The following is a 17,921-nucleotide window of genomic DNA, read 5'->3' as shown; positions in this document are numbered from 1 at the left end:
CTGCTGCATGGTTAACAAATAGGCAATTGCTGTGAGGACATGCAGGGTATGTGAGTGTTGACACCAAAGGGGACTTAATGCTAAAATAGTGCTGGAAGACATGAACTTTCCATTCCCGGTAGATTATTCTGACAAATACAAACAGCACAGCAAATCATCAATCCCTGAAGGCATGCTACAGGAGATTTTTTAAAATAAAGCATAATAAGGCCACTATAAACTCACTTTTGAGTAAGAGAGACACAAACAAATCCCTATAGAAATACTACGGAATATAAAAAACGCTTTTTAAAGTTTGGAAAGGCACGGTGCATCAGTATTCTGATGCTGCTTCCTCTTGTTTAGCTATGGAGGACATACAGACTAAAAATCAGTGGCATTTCCTTTCACCTAACAGAGAGAAGACACTTCTCTGTCGTCCTTCACAAGAACAACATTTTCTAAGTGATATATGGTTTGTCTTTGTCTGGTGATGTAGTCAACCTTGTTTTTTAGGGATGACTACATACTGAGGGTGCCATTACACTCATCCTGCCATGTGAGATAAGCCTATAAGGGTAATAAAATCTGTGGTAGTGTGTTACGCCCAACCCAAAGAAAAACAGACCGTTGGCACTCTTTTCTAGATGGCAGAGGAACAATCAATGCAAAGTCAGTAACTGCTGTCTTCTTTTTTACTAAACTGGAGCACAGAATGCCCCGAAGGGAACAACAAATGACAACCATAACATTTCACTCCAGTGGCTAATGCCAAAGTAACTGTACAGTGTCCATAAGTAGTGGGAGTAGTTCCACTACCTCCACCAGCCAGCGGAGGGCAATATGCAGCAGTGAGTCTACTGGTGCGAGCAAATTCACAGACAACTTAAATCGGTTTAACAATTAAGTTAGATCAAATTGAAATCATCTCCTGCTGTTGTTTGAATACAAAATCAAAGTTAGGATTGCTCAGTGTGATTTTGTGACTTATAAATATATTCAAAATAATGTCCAGTACTTACAAAGAAAAGAAAAAGCATTTATTCGGCAACACTCTCGCTGCAGAGAGATACAAGCATACTCACAGCTTTAGGGAGTAAAAGAAAGAGGGAAGGTTACAAAGAATGGCAGTGGTAGAAACATCTGGTTCACTGTAGTACATGATTAAACAACAGTTAAGAAGTTGGCGACCTCTTCAAAGCTTCACCTAAGAGACACAGAAAAAGTAGTAGGATTTTCCGGTGAATGCACATACACTCAGTTAACAAGCATACACACTGTATATCCACAAACATTGTTTGACGTTTTGTGATTTTGTTGGCACAAATTGTTGTAAAATCTCAAGCACGAGGCATGAAGTCTCCTTCTTAGGTATTGGCAATGTAGTGCATGTTATTAAAAAGACCAAGGTATAAAAAGAAAGCCTAATAAATTGATTATAATGCCATCGTGGACCAGAATCATGACGGCCTCCTGGATTGTCGACACCTGTCTCACAGCACAGACTGAAGATTTAAACAGTCGTGTAAAACAGGATGTAATCTGCAATGTGAGAGGGGTGGGAAGGTCCAGATTACATGAACATACCAACTTAAAAACAGTAACCACATAACAACCTTCTTTTCACAGCTTCAGAATTTCTAACAATATTATATACGTTATAATATCTACATGAAGCTCTGTGAGCTAAGCGATAAATTACCTCATCATAAATTTGTTTAACAATCATCAAAGATATTGTCTTGCAGCAGTCCTCCTGAAAAAAAACTGCAAAGCATTTTTCTGATTGGGTTGCAGTTATCATGAAAGGGCTGATAACAGTGGAATAAAAATAACCCCGTTTAGCAACAAGTCCTCTTAGTGCACCGATTCTCCTGTGGTCAGAAAATCTGAAATCCTTGGATAACTTAAAACTAAAAAAAAAAAAAAAAGAATGCAGCCTCAGGGGCTCAAAAATGAAACCGTTTGAAGCTTCCAGTTTCAACAGCCACTCCAAACGTGCTCTCAAGTCGTAATGATGAGAGTCTAGACAGATGAATGAATGAGGCCAACATCTTCAACAGACATGACATTAAGTGTCATCATAAATGATTACAAAAAGGACAGACAGCAGCATTCGAGTTCCTTGTAAATTGATGGACAGAGATTCAAGGGATCTATACGAACAGACCAAGAATTATGCCGGTTAAGATTTAGAGCAGGTAGAGAAATTAATAGCACTGTTAACTTGACAAAGACTCAACAATTCTGGTGTAAAACACACTGAACCAAAGTCAAGGGCAGTATAATCGCTGAGTTCAACAGTGGAGCAGCAAAGTTAGTGTCAGTGGCAGTTTGGTCATTGGCTTCCTGTGAGCCATCAAGCACTGCGGTCCGAGTCACAGTCACAGCAGTGGTTATCTTCCAATGAAACAACAACTCGGATTTCATTAATTAAAAACAAACAACAAAAAAAGGGTTGAGATTGTGCTAAACACTAAACTAAACCCAGCTATTTATAAAAAAAAAAATCAAATCAAATTGAATTTGAATGACAATGGCAAGGACAATTTAACAGTTGTATTGTGGATTGTTAAGGTCCATTAAGAGTTCAAAGTAAACAGCATCTTTCTTTGAAGCTCTTCTTGTTCTTTTTGTTTTTTCCTTTTCCATTTTTGTCTTTGTTTTCTGACATTTTCTTGCCTCGTACTTCACGCATCAGGTCAAAGAATACCTGGGGAGAAAAAAGAACGAAATTAATTAACAGTCGTGACATGATTTGTATGGAAAAAATATATACTAAATTTGAAAATACATGAATATTATAGCGATGTAGTGAGATGTGATGCGTGGACAGACCTTGTCGACGTTGGCCCTGGTTTTGGCTGATGTCTCGACATACTGGACGCCCCACTCCTCGGCCTTCCCTCGGGCCTCGTCCACAGACACCTGCCTACGCTCCTCCAGGTCCGACTTGTTCCCTACCACAAGGAGGGGGATCTTGTCCTCTTCCGCCTTCACCCGCAAGATCTGCTCCCTGCCAGCACAACATAGATTATGTATTTTTGGTACTTTCAACAGTAATTGTTTTTTTTTAAATCTAAACAACAAATTTCCCTGACATTTAAGCGGAAGTTTTAACTTGGACTAGTTAACTTGTCTAAAAGAAAACTGTCAAAATTAAACAATAAGATTTAAAAATTGTCCGGAAAAAAAACAGCCATTTTAAATAATTAATCGCATTTTTCAATTACCAAATTGTATTCTTCATGTCGTTGAAATCAATATGTCAATCTGTTTCCGCTCCGATTGCCGGAAATGTGTACAATTAATAAGTATACGTTTAACCAATTAGTATTTTTGGTGCCGACCAGCGAGGGCAAATCCACTAGTCGGCTAATCACGCTCATCCCTGTGAACAAAGGTTTTACAGATGTCCCAATAAACTGAAACTTTTTAAAGACTGGTTTGCAAGATCAGTATGGGTATTTGTAATATATTATTCATTCTCTGTTTCCAGGTATGTCTGTTGTCAAAAAAATCTCCTTTAAAGAGCTTAAAACATTTCCTAATGTACAGAAATGGATGTGTTAAATAAGGATTCCAAGACTGATTAAATGCCATTACTTCTAGTTCAGCAACATTTTGCAGTGCCATTGACTGAGATCTCCATTTGAGCTTCAGTATTTTGTTCATGTTAAGGGTGAAAAAGGCTGCTTTCAAAACCTTCCTGTCACAACAGATCAACACTGACACAACAGATCAACACTGACACTCCTCTCTCTCGCTCCAAATATTACACACTATAGAAATCCATCAAAGGAAATCTGTGGTGCAGGCTATATTTTCTAAATCCAAAGCTCCTAAACAATCTTCTTACCTTGATTTGCATTGCTAATTTAGGACACGGTACAGGGACTAGAGGCACAAAAAAAGAAAACTGTACACGTTGCTTCATAAGAGCTTATTTGGGGGACGCTACCTACTACAACCTCTATAAAATCAAGCAAACAGAACCATATCCATCGGGTCAGCAACGGACAGCATGTACTGGCTGATATATCATTAATGGACAATACCCTTAGCAGGGGTAGGTGCACCATCACCAACAATTTTTTCGATCCCCACACAAAGACAGATGTAGGCGGGACGCAGTACCTGAACTCCACAGTGGCAGAGAAGGACTCCTGCTCTGTGATGGAGAAAACCAGCAGGAAGCCCTCCCCGCTGCGAAAGTAGTTGTCCCTGATGGCAGCGTAGTCCTCCTGGCCGGCTGTGTCAAGAATGTCGATCTGGACCTCCTCCCCGTCCAGCACCACCTTCTTCCTGTAGCTGTCTGCCTTGGTGGGCTCGTAGTCCTCTACAAACTGGAGATGAAAAAAAAAGACACATTTATTTTTGAGACTTTGAAGTTATAAAACATGCCACAAAACATGCATAAAGCATCAGTTAAGCCACGCTGGTTAAAACAGAAGCGTGTCTGAGCCATCTAATGGAGAGCAGGCACATGACACGTGGAAAGAATGGAAGCAGAGCCAATCCGTGACCATCTCCGCCCTCAATTGAGTGCTGTTGTTACAGTAAACAACATCTCTGGTCAAGCAAGCAATGGACTCGAGAAAAGTGTCCTTTTTACAAGATTCCCTGTTAACCTTTCAGTAGTGTTGCAGCACCTCTGTGTTGTAGGAGCTGCTGCTGTTCCCTGTAATCACTTTCTTACTTTCATGTAACAGCAGCTTCACTGTTTTTTCTGAACCATTTTGCATTGAACACTTCTCTTCCAATTGTTTCACATTAAAAGCTTTCATATTGGTGAACCGCTTTAATATTAACTTTTCATTTTAAGCATTTAGAGGAAGCGCTTACACAGTCACAATGTTTAGCAAAAATACGATATGTATCAGAATTAGGACACAGGATAAAACATGTAAAAAAGAAAAGTGAACTGGTTGGAAGTGACCAGTGCTTACTGTTGAAACAAGTACTTCACTTTCTCATGAATAGCAGTTTTAGGATGTGTATAGGGGTGTGTTGACTCACCTCGTCATACATGAACTGCAGGGTGAGGGCCGACTTCCCCACGCCTCCACTTCCCACCATAATCACCTTGTGCAGTGCCAGAGAGCTCTGGTTTTTACTTTTACCGGTAGCCATCACTGGGTTCTTCTTTGTGTATCTTTCACACACTCACACACATACGCACACACACCCACGCATACACTTCCTCTGCAACCGGACACTCTGACAAAACCTGTAAATGACAGAAGTTGAAACATATCAATATCTACAGTAAATAACCTCCATAATTGTGAGGACGCAGACGACAGTTGTTACTTAACAGCTTTCACTACGACAGTAACTTGCTGTGCCAAGGCCCTCGGCTTTACTCCAGCAAATCTTGAATCCTAACCCCCCACCCTTTCCCATTAAAGTGCCAAATTGCCTAATCATGAATCCTAGAACTTTATAAAGTTCGCCATCAAAAGGTCGTTTTAGCCGATCAGAAGTAATGAAGCTATCATTCTCCACTGTGAGGCGGCATTTAGGAATGCATTAAAATAGGGCATCGTGTGCTAACCTCGTTAAAAAGAAGGGAGATGTCATTGGCCATCTATCTGCACTATAAGGGCCCTGCCCTTAGAAGGTGAAAGCTCAGAGTCAAATTGCTTTCACCTGACTTCCATGTCTTCTCTCTCTGTCAGACACAACTTCCAACAGAGTGCTCCGCTGTAAATGGCTGCCGGCCATGTCTTAACCTGCACAGCCTTTGGATGGACAGGGAATGATTGTGTCAAGGGTGTCACATGTGCACAGAAGTGTTTTTGCAGGCCAAGCACGGAAGTTAGCATGGCACTGGTCCAAAAGCCAATGGGATTTCTCTATTTCATTTTGGTTTACTGCAGGAAATAAAATCTGTGGCAATCACAAGTTTATGATACTTGCACATTACGTTAGCCAAGATAATTGTCGCGAATGAACACCACTTTTATTATTATTGAACTGTGAATGCAATCGGCAGAAGTATAAAGCTAAACGTCAGCATTATGACGTTTTCTAGTCTGGTTTAGCCACTTTTTAAGCGTTTTAAGAGACTCAAAGCCTCAAATACACAAGAAGGGAATCTACTGACGTTAAAATCTCTTTAGCTTGTGTTAACCACAGACCTTATTTCAGGCATGTAACCAAAAAGCCAATTAAAAAACCCATCAACTTAAATGCGAGGGAACCAAAAGTGCCAAAAAAATTGCTAACTAATTTCCATGTTTTAGGACTCATACAATCAACACTCTCCACTAAGACCACAAGGGCTATTTTATGTTCTTACATCTCTTACCACAAGATCACATTTCTCTTTGATTTGGTTTACTACAGTTGTGGGAACCAGACCTGTGGTCTTATTGCAAAGATATTAAGAATAGTTATAGCTGTATCAGCAGACATTACCATAGAAAATGATTTGGATATTGTCAGAAACGTCAATACTGAGCATCCCTAGTTTGACTCTACTGGTACACTGCAATAAACAGCCTTTGATGGAATTTGTAATGATCATGAAATCCATCAAAAACATGGTCGGGCCGCTTGCCTTTCATGGTAATGGTCAATTGTTGTGCGTAAATGACAGAAAATGGGACAAAAGGGACATTTTAGGATACCGAGACTCCCAATATGATTCTGGCAGATCAACCAAACAGCCAATATCCTGTGTTTTTATGATGCAGCAGCAGTCTAAGGCAATCACTTCCTGTGGTCTAGACTACGGACTTAATTCTACTGCCTTCTGTCTGATCAATATGACGTTCAGCTTTCATCAGTTAACGCTCTGCTGTATACAATGTCTACAATGTCCTATGCAGAAAGAAACGGACCTTTAACAGTATCCTTTAGCAGACATAATCCATTCATTTGCCAAATAAATCCATGCGTACAGTGTGAAATGTACCACGTGGTGGGTGAGCTAACTGGCTAGCTAGCAAGTTAACAAACGGGGAAAGGTGATTTGAAAATTCGAGCCGACAATATGTGCTGAATGCAATCTTAGAGGTTAGATTGAACAACACATTTATAAAAGAATGTTTCCAAATAATGAATGAATGGAAAAAGGATTAAGATGGACAAATAAACCAAATAGTGGTGCAGTATAAATATGTTTTTGGTGCAGGTAAAAAAAAATCGGTTCATGTAAGTATTTTGAGCCCTGACACCTGGTTAAAAAATGTGTGCTACTGAATGCAGTGGGGGGGTTACAGTTCACTTAAATGGGCATAGTTGTAACCAAAACGTGCGATATAAACACCTCGATCTGCTTGTTTTGTGTGGAATTCACCCCAAAATAAGTTCATCTTGATATTTAGACTATATTGAAATCGAACAAATTTCCCAAGCCCAACTTCCCCATGGAAAGTTGCAGAAATGTTCCAACCCTTTGTGACCCTATTCAGCGCACACTGTTGTTATCTGGGCTCCACCCTTGACTATCCTGCTGATTAAGTCAAAAGTAAGCAACCAGCAATAAAACGCCCATCTCACGACCGACTGTGAACAGTCAAATACACAGCGGAGCAGCTGGGCGACAATGTCAACAGATGCCACACTATAGAAGCTACAGAGCTTCCTGGAAGTCCTGGAAAACTGTCTGCAAGATGACTCAATACTGTAGCATCAAAAGGCACCAATCTCTTTCTTTACATTCTTTCACCTTCTATTTGTATCTCGATCTGTTGAAGAACAATCCTCCCCTGCTCTCTGGGTGTCACTGTAACGGCAGCGCAGAGCTGATTCACAGCATTATTCACAGTCTGCCTGACAGTAAACATTTCACTTCAGCTCATACAGCGAGACGAGTGTGCACTGAGAGTTAACAAGACAAGGCAGAGGAGAGAAAGCATTCCTGCTGATGGCAGAGTAAAAACTCATCGCTCCAACTCTGGCTGTGATTTTTGTGTTTTCACATTAAGGCTATTCTGGTAAATGTAGAGAGAACGCCAAAACCCAACGGAAACCCATGAAGCCGGCTTAAAGGCGTGTGAGATTTCCATATGGTTTCCTCCTGGTGTAGATTAACAAATTCGACATAAATTGGCCATTGCGAGTATAAGCTTTTGCAGCCACGTTGCCTCGCGTCAGAGGGCAACATGTGGTTTGCGTCAAATGAACCTACTCTTAAGTATGCCAGCTGTAGTGCTGTGACTGCTGTGGATACGGAGGATGTGGCAACATGGATCCACTGCTCCTGACAAGGATGCCTGACCTGTGCTCTTCCTGTCTTTCTTATCAGTAACCAGACCAGTGAAAGGGCTCATAGGAAGGATATCCACGCAAACAGACACATACAATAACACACCTTCGGAAAGAAAACATATGCAAAACCCAGCATTTATGCATAAGGGTCACCATCTAAATTATTCATTTGTAACCCACTTCTCTGTACGCAGGCACACACACACACACACAAATCCCAATGCTAAACATAAAGCAAATCACAGTAAATAGACCGAAGGGGGGAAAAAATACGTGTTTGTACAGGAAAGTGCTTAGTGCAACTTTTCCAAAAGGAAGTTCAGACCTTCGGGCAGAGGGTTCCACCATGTTTCCACCAGCTGCAGTTCACCACAAGAAGCTTGAAGCGTTATAAGACATTGGCAAAAGAAGAATTAATATTTAGGCCTGACCCACATATGGAACTGGTGTCTGCTTGGTGCTGGTCCTCTTTAAAAACGGGGTGTAGAGTTATGGAGCAGGAGGGATACTGTCTAAAAGGCCACTCTGGTTGCTAAGCTCCTGAAATATAGATGGCACCAGTGCAGTGTGGCTTATAGGAATTCATTAAGAGTCCCTTTGGAGAACGGGACAGTGTTCCCTTCCTGCTCATCTTAACACTTTGGCATGAATGCTCCAAGGTTATCCAGGACTCACACAGCTACTAATAAAAGATTACAGCAAGCAATGTTGGTGATACCAAGCCTTGCAAATATATCATTTACTTGAAATAGAACATGACCTCCAATCACCCATGCTCTACTATGCTTTGACTGATTAGGCTGACATCCATTACAAACAGTGTTATCAATTAATTGCCATATTCTAAAAAAAAAAAAAAAAAAAAAATGGTGACTGGTATTTCAACGTATATTCCTTCTTTTTTTTTTATCTGCTCATGTTCAGTAAAGTGGAACTCTCTTTCTTCAGGTATGATCTGTCAATGAAATCTCTCTCACATGTGCAGAAGTTTAACTGAGAGGATCAAATTCAACATCATGTACAATGATACCTGGATTCCACTCTGTGCTAAGTACGATAAGTGAAATGATGTGTGTGTGTGTGTGTGTGTAAATTCAAGACATCTGAGCCAAAGTTGCAGAGACCCTGGTGACCCTCTCTCTGCATTCCTGAGAGGGGATTTCCTCTCCTCATCTGATGGAGAAAGCAGAGGCTCTTCTGGCCCCATTAACAACCCACCAGATCCCAGTGATCTGAGAAGGAGATTTGCTCAGTGTTACCGTTTCTCTCATCATCAGTGGGTCAACTGAGTCGACCAAAACAATCTGCGGGGGGTCCTAGGGTGGGTGCGGTTGAATTGAAACACGGTGATGTTACACAGATGCGAATGGGAGTATCCAACAGAAGTTCCAGCATGTGATGTCATTTTGTAATTTGAGGCAATTATGGTAAAAGTCCACTTTGACCGGTCACCATGTTCGAACACTACTAACACATTCCCCCCTAATAGTTCAGCTGCCAGTAATACACAATTCCCCCCCCCCCCCATAATACACCAGCTGCAAAAACTCTTGCTGTGTCAAATTTCCACCCCTCCTGGACGGAAAATGTTCTTCATTTGTACTCCAGCAAATGTGAAGGGCGGACTTGTTTCCTTTGCTGCTGGATGGTTACCTATCCAACTAGTTATAATTACGGCTCACTGAGGAGAGAACAATATAACCTAGATGAGTCACCTTAGTCATGACGTTTGTGTTAGAATGGGTCTTCTTTAAATCCATAGCAACAGGGACTTAAGATCCTATTCTTTGTTTATCACAGGGCAACCAATGATGCGTAATTAAACAGCAAATCACAGATATGTGTTAAAAAGATACATCAGTTATAATGACCACACTGCCAGTGGAGATGAGGAAATTACTTTCCTAACTTAAAAAAAGACGGTATACAGCAGCAAAGGGGGAAATACAGAGAGCAACCCACAATGCATACTAACAACCCTTGGCCAGGGTAGTGCACAGAGGAGCCTTTGATGAAACCGGGCAGCAGGGAACTAAATCCTCTCTGTGGTAAAAATCCTTCCTACTTCAGCGAGCTGCTTTTTAAAATTCATCTCTCTCTCTTTGTTATTCATATGGAAATCAACATAGTGTAGTCATCACTGATACCGTTCAGCTTTCAGAACTATGACTCGGGCAAAACATAACAGCATGTTAGGGAACTGTATAGAGCAAACGCACCCACTTTGCCATTGTGAGGAAAAAGCCTTTTGTGGGTCTACGCTTTGAGATACAACAGATGTCCTCTCTTACCTCTCCACAGACGACCCTGGTGATCTTATCCAAACACTCATGTCTTTCACATTACTTCAGCATTCCACTGGATTGGTTCAGGGTAGATGGAAAGAAAAGTTCACAACACCCCACTACTTATTTCCACCTTGCAATATTTTGTTTTTCCTTTTAAAGACAGAAAGAAAGAAAGAAAGAAAGAAAACACATTTGGCGCCGTTACATATCACCTACACCATGCTAGGGACCTGCTGAGCTATCATGGTTTACAATTCAGGGAGTTTTAAGCCATGACAGCACCACAGACAAATCCCCCCCAAAACCCCCCAGTATCTCTCTCCCTCACAGCTCAGTTGTGTTCAGGGGAACTATGGTGCCTGCAACCCTTTCGCCGAGTTTAAAAAACCTGTATACGTGCTTCTTTTTGTGGGAAAAGATGTTAATTCATGTTAATTTGCATTACTTAATATGAACATTTGTTGTCTTTCTATGAGATCAGATATTGATGCAATCATATATAAAGATATCGTGAAATAAAATGACATCGCCTAAATTGATAATAACAAGCACATGCTAACTCAAATTTCTCAGAACATCTGATTGTTTTGCAGTAAATGTCTTAATTAAATGAGAAAATACCCAGTACTTTTTATTTGTCAAGTATTTATGGACCACAAAAGTAAAAAAAAAAAGAAAACATGTTGTTATTTCATATTTTTTATATATTGAATTACCAGAAACGTGCTATATTACGATGCGCCTGTATTGTTATGGAGATATGAAATGAAACATATCGTGATAGAAGATTTCTTTTCCTATATGTAAGCTAGTAAGGCCTATGTGGTTATTGCTGCTTTGTGAGGAGAAAAATGTATAATTCCCCTGCTAGTGGAACAATACTTAATTGTCTGATTTAACATATCCTGAAAGGAGTTGGGAATTCCCCGCAAAAGCACACTGCACATTTTGTCAAACTGTCATAGACCAAAGATTACTTCCTATTTTCTGCGTCCTATTTTTACTGAAGAACAGGAGGCGAAAAATGCACTGTTCAATGTCCACATGCAATGGCCCCAAGTTCCTCAGACATGATTCATAGCAATTAGCTGACAGTCACAGAAAGATATATATAAACCACCCTGCTGAATGAAAGCAGACCATTGAAGGCAGCTAGGTATGCATCTACATCTCTATCTCCTGCACATAATCACTCACTTTCTATGTCCAGTAAAAAAAAAAGCCTTACACCAGTAGTTCAGCCCTTTCACTCCACTTCCAATGCCAACACCATTAGCAGATGGTTTTCTGAGTCCTGTGCTATTACACACCAAGAGCCCTGGTCATTCAGGGAACCTCATCAGAAAATGAAAAACTGATCAGAAAAGCAGATGGACCTCTTTGATATGAGCCAAATAGGTTAGGTCCAAAACGGGGAAATTCTGATGAGTTGCAGAAACAGGAAGGAACCTGAGGGATTACCTTAAGAAAAACATTCAAGTGAAAAAGTGCATGAGCATTTGGAGCTACAGGGATAAACATCCCGACAGTGTTGACAGCAAAAAAGGATTAACGCAGGGCCAGCTCTGCGGCATTCACAAGACCTTTCTTCACCTCTGATGTCATTTGCTTGCAATGGGTCTACAGCTATGCAGGAATATAGATCTTTCTTGGAATAACAATCACAATCCAGCTGTGTTGTTGTCTGCATTAAGCAGCTCGAATGTCGGTCAAGGCCGATCAAGAACCTGACCGCTTTCGTTAGTTTCAATTTCACTGGAGAGCTTTCAGTCCCAGAATTTTCAGTCGCAGCATTTTCTAAAACAATGAATTATGCTATGGTGGAAAAAAGCACTTCAAACTTGGACGATGTAGTTATGAATTATTTTAGCCATCAAAAGTTCCAAAACAAAACCATCCACCACTGGTGGAGCCCGAACAATACTGCTAAACAATTCCCGAATTGGTTTCCCTTGCCTTGCTCTGCTATAGAATCAGCATTGTGCTCATGGGTTGTTTATAAGATGGAGTTCACTGCATGTCATTCCAGACGTGTTGACTGTGATATTCAATGACACTTGCTGACAGGCCGACTTGAACTCAATTCACAGGTTTAACCTTCAACAAACTTAAAACAAGCTACAAACAAGAGGATAGTTCAGTCTTGGAATTGTGAGAGACCTCACATGCCACAGCTTCTTTCACCGACATTTTGTCTCTCTCGACAGTAATGATCCGTCACTTAAGAATCAGTGATCTCACTCAAACCGTCATCATCCTTCCAAGGCTATTGACTGTTTTTGACCTACGGGATTGAGCGTGGTTTGAGTGTTTTGACAGTGGGCACCACTGTGGTCTCGGGTATAACATTAGTGGTTGTTTGCTGTGTGTGAGATCAGCAGGCCATGTTGAGGCCGTGACCTTCGTGTATGTCGTGGTGAGTAAATCAAACGACTCGTAGCGGGTCTGGGATGCAGTATTACCACTCAGCTCTCTTTGTGTATTGAAGGTCAAGTCTGAGTTTCAATATTTACCTTGAACTCCACTACAAAACAGGATATGATTCATTCATATTGATCAAATCAGCAGATCTTCGAAGCACCAAGAGGATCAGTGGTTACAGCATTGAATCCTACATTACAATACAAGACGTGAATAATCAAGAAGTAATCCAGACACATATACGACACCTTTACTATGAAATGTATAATAGCAGCTTCACTACACATGTGATTATATTGACACTCATTTCCAGTTTAACTTAGATTACAATTGTATTAAATTGTTGTTTTTTATCAAGAATGTTGCTCCGAGTGTTGGGAGAGCCCAGATTAGTATTTATTCCCTTCTAGTCTTTTTTTTTTTTTACTTTATTGCAACCTTTTATTTTATGAATATTAATCATCAAACTAGTGATTGCCTTGTGCAGCATTCATCAAAGCTAATGCCTCCGTTCTGTGAAATCTGTCAACGACAAACTGACTTCGGTTACGGATAATACTGCCTTAAAGGCGTGACATATAGTCCTCTGATGAAAGCAAACAAGCATTGAATAAATAACTGGACAAATCTGGAATGGAGCACATCCCTACTGAATCTCTTAACCACAAAACCCTTGTATTTATTCAGCAAAGACGACTAAGCAGAAAAGATGATAAAACAGCCTGTTAAAGATTTTTTTTTCTTTTTGGTTTTTAAACTAGGCCTTAATGACCCTTGAGACACATGAATCTGGATGATGAATTGCATTTGTCACTATCCCCCGATACCAAAAGGAGTATTATTAATGAGGTGGAGCAACAGTGTATTGCTTTGCCAACTCTATCCTATCATAAATCCCCTTAAGATAAGATAAGATAAGATAATCCTTTATTAGTCCCGCAGCGGGGGAAATTTACAAAAAAACAAAAAAAAGTTTGATAAGAGTTGAAACACCAAATACACATATTGTTATCCAGCACCAATATACTGCATATATAAATAAACAACCTCTGATTGCATTAAACAAGTTTGCCTCTACTTTAAAACTGTACTAGTTTGACTTTTTTTGTATGTATCCACAAGTGACCACGTGTTTAGCAGCAGGGATCAACAGATGTCCTCCTTCAACTGTGTCCCAATGCTTCCACTAGGAAAAAAAAAAGATAATTAACTAATTGTGTTAAAAGAGACTGATCATGGAGGAAATCATATGTGACAATACCTGCATTAGACCCTCCCTTATAATAAACAAATGCAGAACAACCTGTGTGGTGGAAAACTACTGTGACACCTTTGATGACAGTTGGGAATCACAGTTAACGTTTAATGAGAAAACAAAACATGAGCAATCCAGCTTGGGTGTGTCATGTTATTAAAAAAATAAAAAAATAAAAATAAGGGAGGAGGCGACTTTTTAAACACATAGTAGTTGTCGTAACGTTAATTATCGACAGGAATATATTTACAATTTATTAATTTGGTCAAGTATAATATTCACTTCACTAACCCCTCCTCCTCCTAACAGATCTGTCAAACACGTACGCAAAGGATAGCGTATATTCCGAGTGTGTTTGAACGCATCGTAATGTTAGACGGTCACCGCTGTAATGTTGAAAACAGGTGTGGTGCTTTGTTATTCCTAGTGTGCACAAACATCCGGGTCCTTCCGCCACATTAAGAGATTGCATGCTTACCAAAGCAGGAGTTTGTATTTCTGCCCCCTCGGTCGGTGTTATCTTGATGACTGCATTAATGGAGCATTGGTTTCTACCCAAAGCTAGCCGCTCCTGCAACAAAAAAATAAAAAGCCCCACCTTCCGGATGTGAACGCTTACAGGATGACAGGATGTGACGTCATCGTCGTCGTCGTTTGTTTAGATTTTTTTGTTGTTGCAAAAAGCAGATTTGAGGGGGTGCAGAGGAGATTGTCACGTTTGACACAATGCAACAATTATTTTATTTTTTTCTAGAAGCAGACAGTGAAAAATAAATAATTAAATTGTAGTTTATAAAAATGCATATACAGGAACGTCTGTGTGGCAACATATGTGTTTGTTATTATTATTATTCCTTTATTGATCCCCATGGGGAAATTCAAGTGTTGCAGCAGCTAAATACACAGACACAGACAATAAATACACATACTATACAACTACACAGACAATAAATACACATACTATACAACTACACAGACAATAAATACACATACTATACAACTACACAGACACAGACAATAAATACACATACTATACAACTACACAGACAATAAATACACATACTATACAACTACACAGACAATAAATACACATACTATACAACTACACAGACAATAAATACACATACTATACAACTACACAGACAATAAATACACATACTATACAATAAATACACATACTATACAACTATACAACTACACAGACAATAAATACACATACTATACAAATAAGACAATAAATACACATACTATACAACTACACAGACAATAAATACACATACTATACAACTACACAGACAATAAATACACATACTATACAACTACACAGACACAGACAATAAATACACATACTATACAACAAAAACAACAAAATAAAGATAGAACACATACTATACAACAAAATAAAGATAGAGCTCTTAAATAGTGTTAATTACAAATTAAATATCCTCAATATTTTTGCTGATCATTTTTCATCATTCATTCATCATCATTTTGATCATTCATCATTTTTATATAGTTTCAGATGTTTTTCTATGCAACTTTGGAATAATTATAGCTGTTTATTATGACGGATTACAAATATGATGCAAAGCTACTAGATTGTTTTCTTTTTTGATCATGAATTAATCCACTTATTACTTTCCTGATTTATTACTTTCCTTTTAAATTTGGAGAACAGGTTATTGGTGCCACGGTGACTTTTAAAAAAAACAAAATGAATCATTAAATAATTTAAACTTTAAAAAAAAAATCATATTTGAAAAAGTGGAACCAGTGCATGATTGCTTAAAAATATATAAACAATTACATATCAAAATTGTTGAAGATTGTAGATTTTGGTATAGAAGTTCATGGAAATTAATGAATGCATAGAATGGTACAATATACAGCCACATTTCCAAAACACAGTATCCCAATTTGGGAAATGGTTAGTTTTGATGTTATGTATAAGAAATTTGAAATGGCTACATACAAAACCACTGGTTTTACTTTTTGACAATACACTTATATCCTTATCTTTAGTAAATGGTTAGGGTTTCAGTTAAGAAAACTAAGAACCCAAAGACACTTATATGAAGTCCTATTCAAATGTGTGTTTAAATTGATCTTAGTAACGCTCTTGCAGTCTACAATAAGTAACAGTACAGGCAATGCAATCATTTTTATTGCAATGCACTAATAGTGTCCCCTATGACCATGGATACGAATAACTGAGTGTAGAGAGTAAATGGAGGGATGGTTATGATACAACTGTGGGCTCTTAAGGTCTTATTTATAGAGTTGAGTAAAAGCTCATCACTATGCCCTCCCAAAAGATTGTGTTAGCACAGGTTCGGAGACATTGGCCTCAAACATGAAAACGGATAAAAAAGGTGTGCACTTTCATTTTTTTTCCATCTAAATTGCAGCAGGTGAATATAGCACACATAAAGTATATTTAAGGCTTAGCCCTTCTAAGTATACGGCACTGATGAAGGTGCACTTAACAACAAAAAGGTTTTTTTCACAAATATTCTTGGACACAGACATTAAAAGAACTGAAACCACACTCTTGATGAAACATGTTATTACAGAGTTGATGCTCTATTTCCTGCCAGTGTGAGTACCAAAAAAATATGTCATCTCTACATGGAGGGACACAACCTATGAGAGAGATTTTTGAGAATTAGGGAGATCAAAGTCTGCTATATAAGGTTCATGACCTATTTCTAGACATAACCGTAATATTGCATTGGGATTGAAAAGCCCCTATAGTAAATGTACACTTAAAAAGATATTGTAGGGCTATTGGCTGCACCATTTATATTCAGTGTACCCCTCTGGCCTTAATGAGAATTCCATCTTACATGTTTTCTCTACTAGTTTTCATACTTTATTCATGGCCTTGTTACAAAAATAATGCTTTATCATTGATATATTGGAGACCAGGCTGAGCAAAGCACCAAAGAGCTTGATGCACTAGGTCGGTCTCTATGGCGCTACTCTTTTTTATTGTCTCTGTGGGGATAATGTGGTTGATTTAGTACACTTCTGAGTAAAAATGTTGAGGATTCCTTAACGCCAAGCCATACATAAGCTGCGACCTGAAACATGTGGGCGCAATATTCCCCTTCTGCTATTAAGGTGAGAGGGAAATAAATTGAAGAGCAGCATATTGGGGAGAGCAGCCCTTATTATTCTTTCTCCTGTTTTAGGTCGTATTACACCCACAGGCCATAACTGATGCTTTCACAGAATCCCTGGAGAACCATCCATTTTAACAAACATATGCACCATTCAAGCACTGAACCTGGCCATGTGGAACCATCTATTTACAATGATATGCTATTAAATACCTCTTAACTGACAGAACTAGACAGACAGGCTGTCCCTGAGTCTAAGGTGTGCCATCTCTAAGCGGAGGCAGAGGAAGGTGCTGAAGGCTTTCTGCTCCAGACAGATAATGATGCAGGTTATTAGGTTGTACAGCTGAAATAAGACGTAACCCACAGTGAAACTATTATAGAAATTGGCCTACCAATTATGAAACTGGGGAGGCCTTTTTATTACCGGTACTGCTAATTATTTTTAATAAGTATGTTTGTCGTAATAACTTACGGTTGGTTACATGTCAGCATTACTGGCAACCGGTTGTGGCCTCTCTCTATGAATCCTATCGGTTTACCAGTGACTGAGGTAAGGTTACTAAATGTAAACACTTCTTAATCACCTCAAAAGCACAAAGTCTGTTCAGAGTTAAACATACCCAAACTCTGTAT

At 39.2% G+C, this 17,921-nt stretch overlaps 1 protein-coding gene across 1 annotated transcript; it reads right to left on the bottom strand.

Moving 5' to 3' along the window:
* Nucleotides 1–997: 997 nt before the first annotated feature.
* Nucleotides 998–14,751, bottom strand: ralba (v-ral simian leukemia viral oncogene homolog Ba (ras related)). The gene is made up of 5 exons (XM_054614781.1): nucleotides 14,642–14,751; nucleotides 4,999–5,209; nucleotides 4,117–4,325; nucleotides 2,818–2,995; nucleotides 998–2,692 (listed from the first exon to the last, which is right to left on the bottom strand). The coding sequence occupies exons 2-5, from the start codon at nucleotides 5,110–5,112 to the stop codon at nucleotides 2,570–2,572; spliced, it is 624 nt and encodes a 207-aa protein (XP_054470756.1). The 5' UTR covers nucleotides 5,113–5,209; nucleotides 14,642–14,751; the 3' UTR covers nucleotides 998–2,569.
* Between the last annotated feature and the right edge of the window lie 3,170 nt (nucleotides 14,752–17,921).

This window comes from Anoplopoma fimbria, chromosome 16, assembly GCF_027596085.1.
Source record: "Anoplopoma fimbria isolate UVic2021 breed Golden Eagle Sablefish chromosome 16, Afim_UVic_2022, whole genome shotgun sequence".
Lineage (NCBI taxonomy): Eukaryota > Metazoa > Chordata > Actinopteri > Perciformes > Anoplopomatidae > Anoplopoma > Anoplopoma fimbria.
Note: the sequence above shows the minus strand (reverse complement) of the source record. Positions and strands in the feature narration are given on the sequence as shown.

Bases quoted from the DNA above. Each gene is read 5' to 3' on its own strand.
- ralba (XM_054614781.1), bottom strand. From the start codon at position 5,112: ATGGCTACCGGTAAAAGTAAAAACCAGAGCTCTCTGGCACTGCACAAG. The intron at 4,326-4,998 runs GTGAGTCAACAC...TTTCATCTCCAG, and splicing joins TGCAGTTCATGTATGACGAG to TTTGTAGAGGACTACGAGCC. The intron at 2,693-2,817 runs GTCTGTCCACGC...TTTTCTCCCCAG, and splicing joins CCAGGGCCAACGTCGACAAG to GTATTCTTTGACCTGATGCG.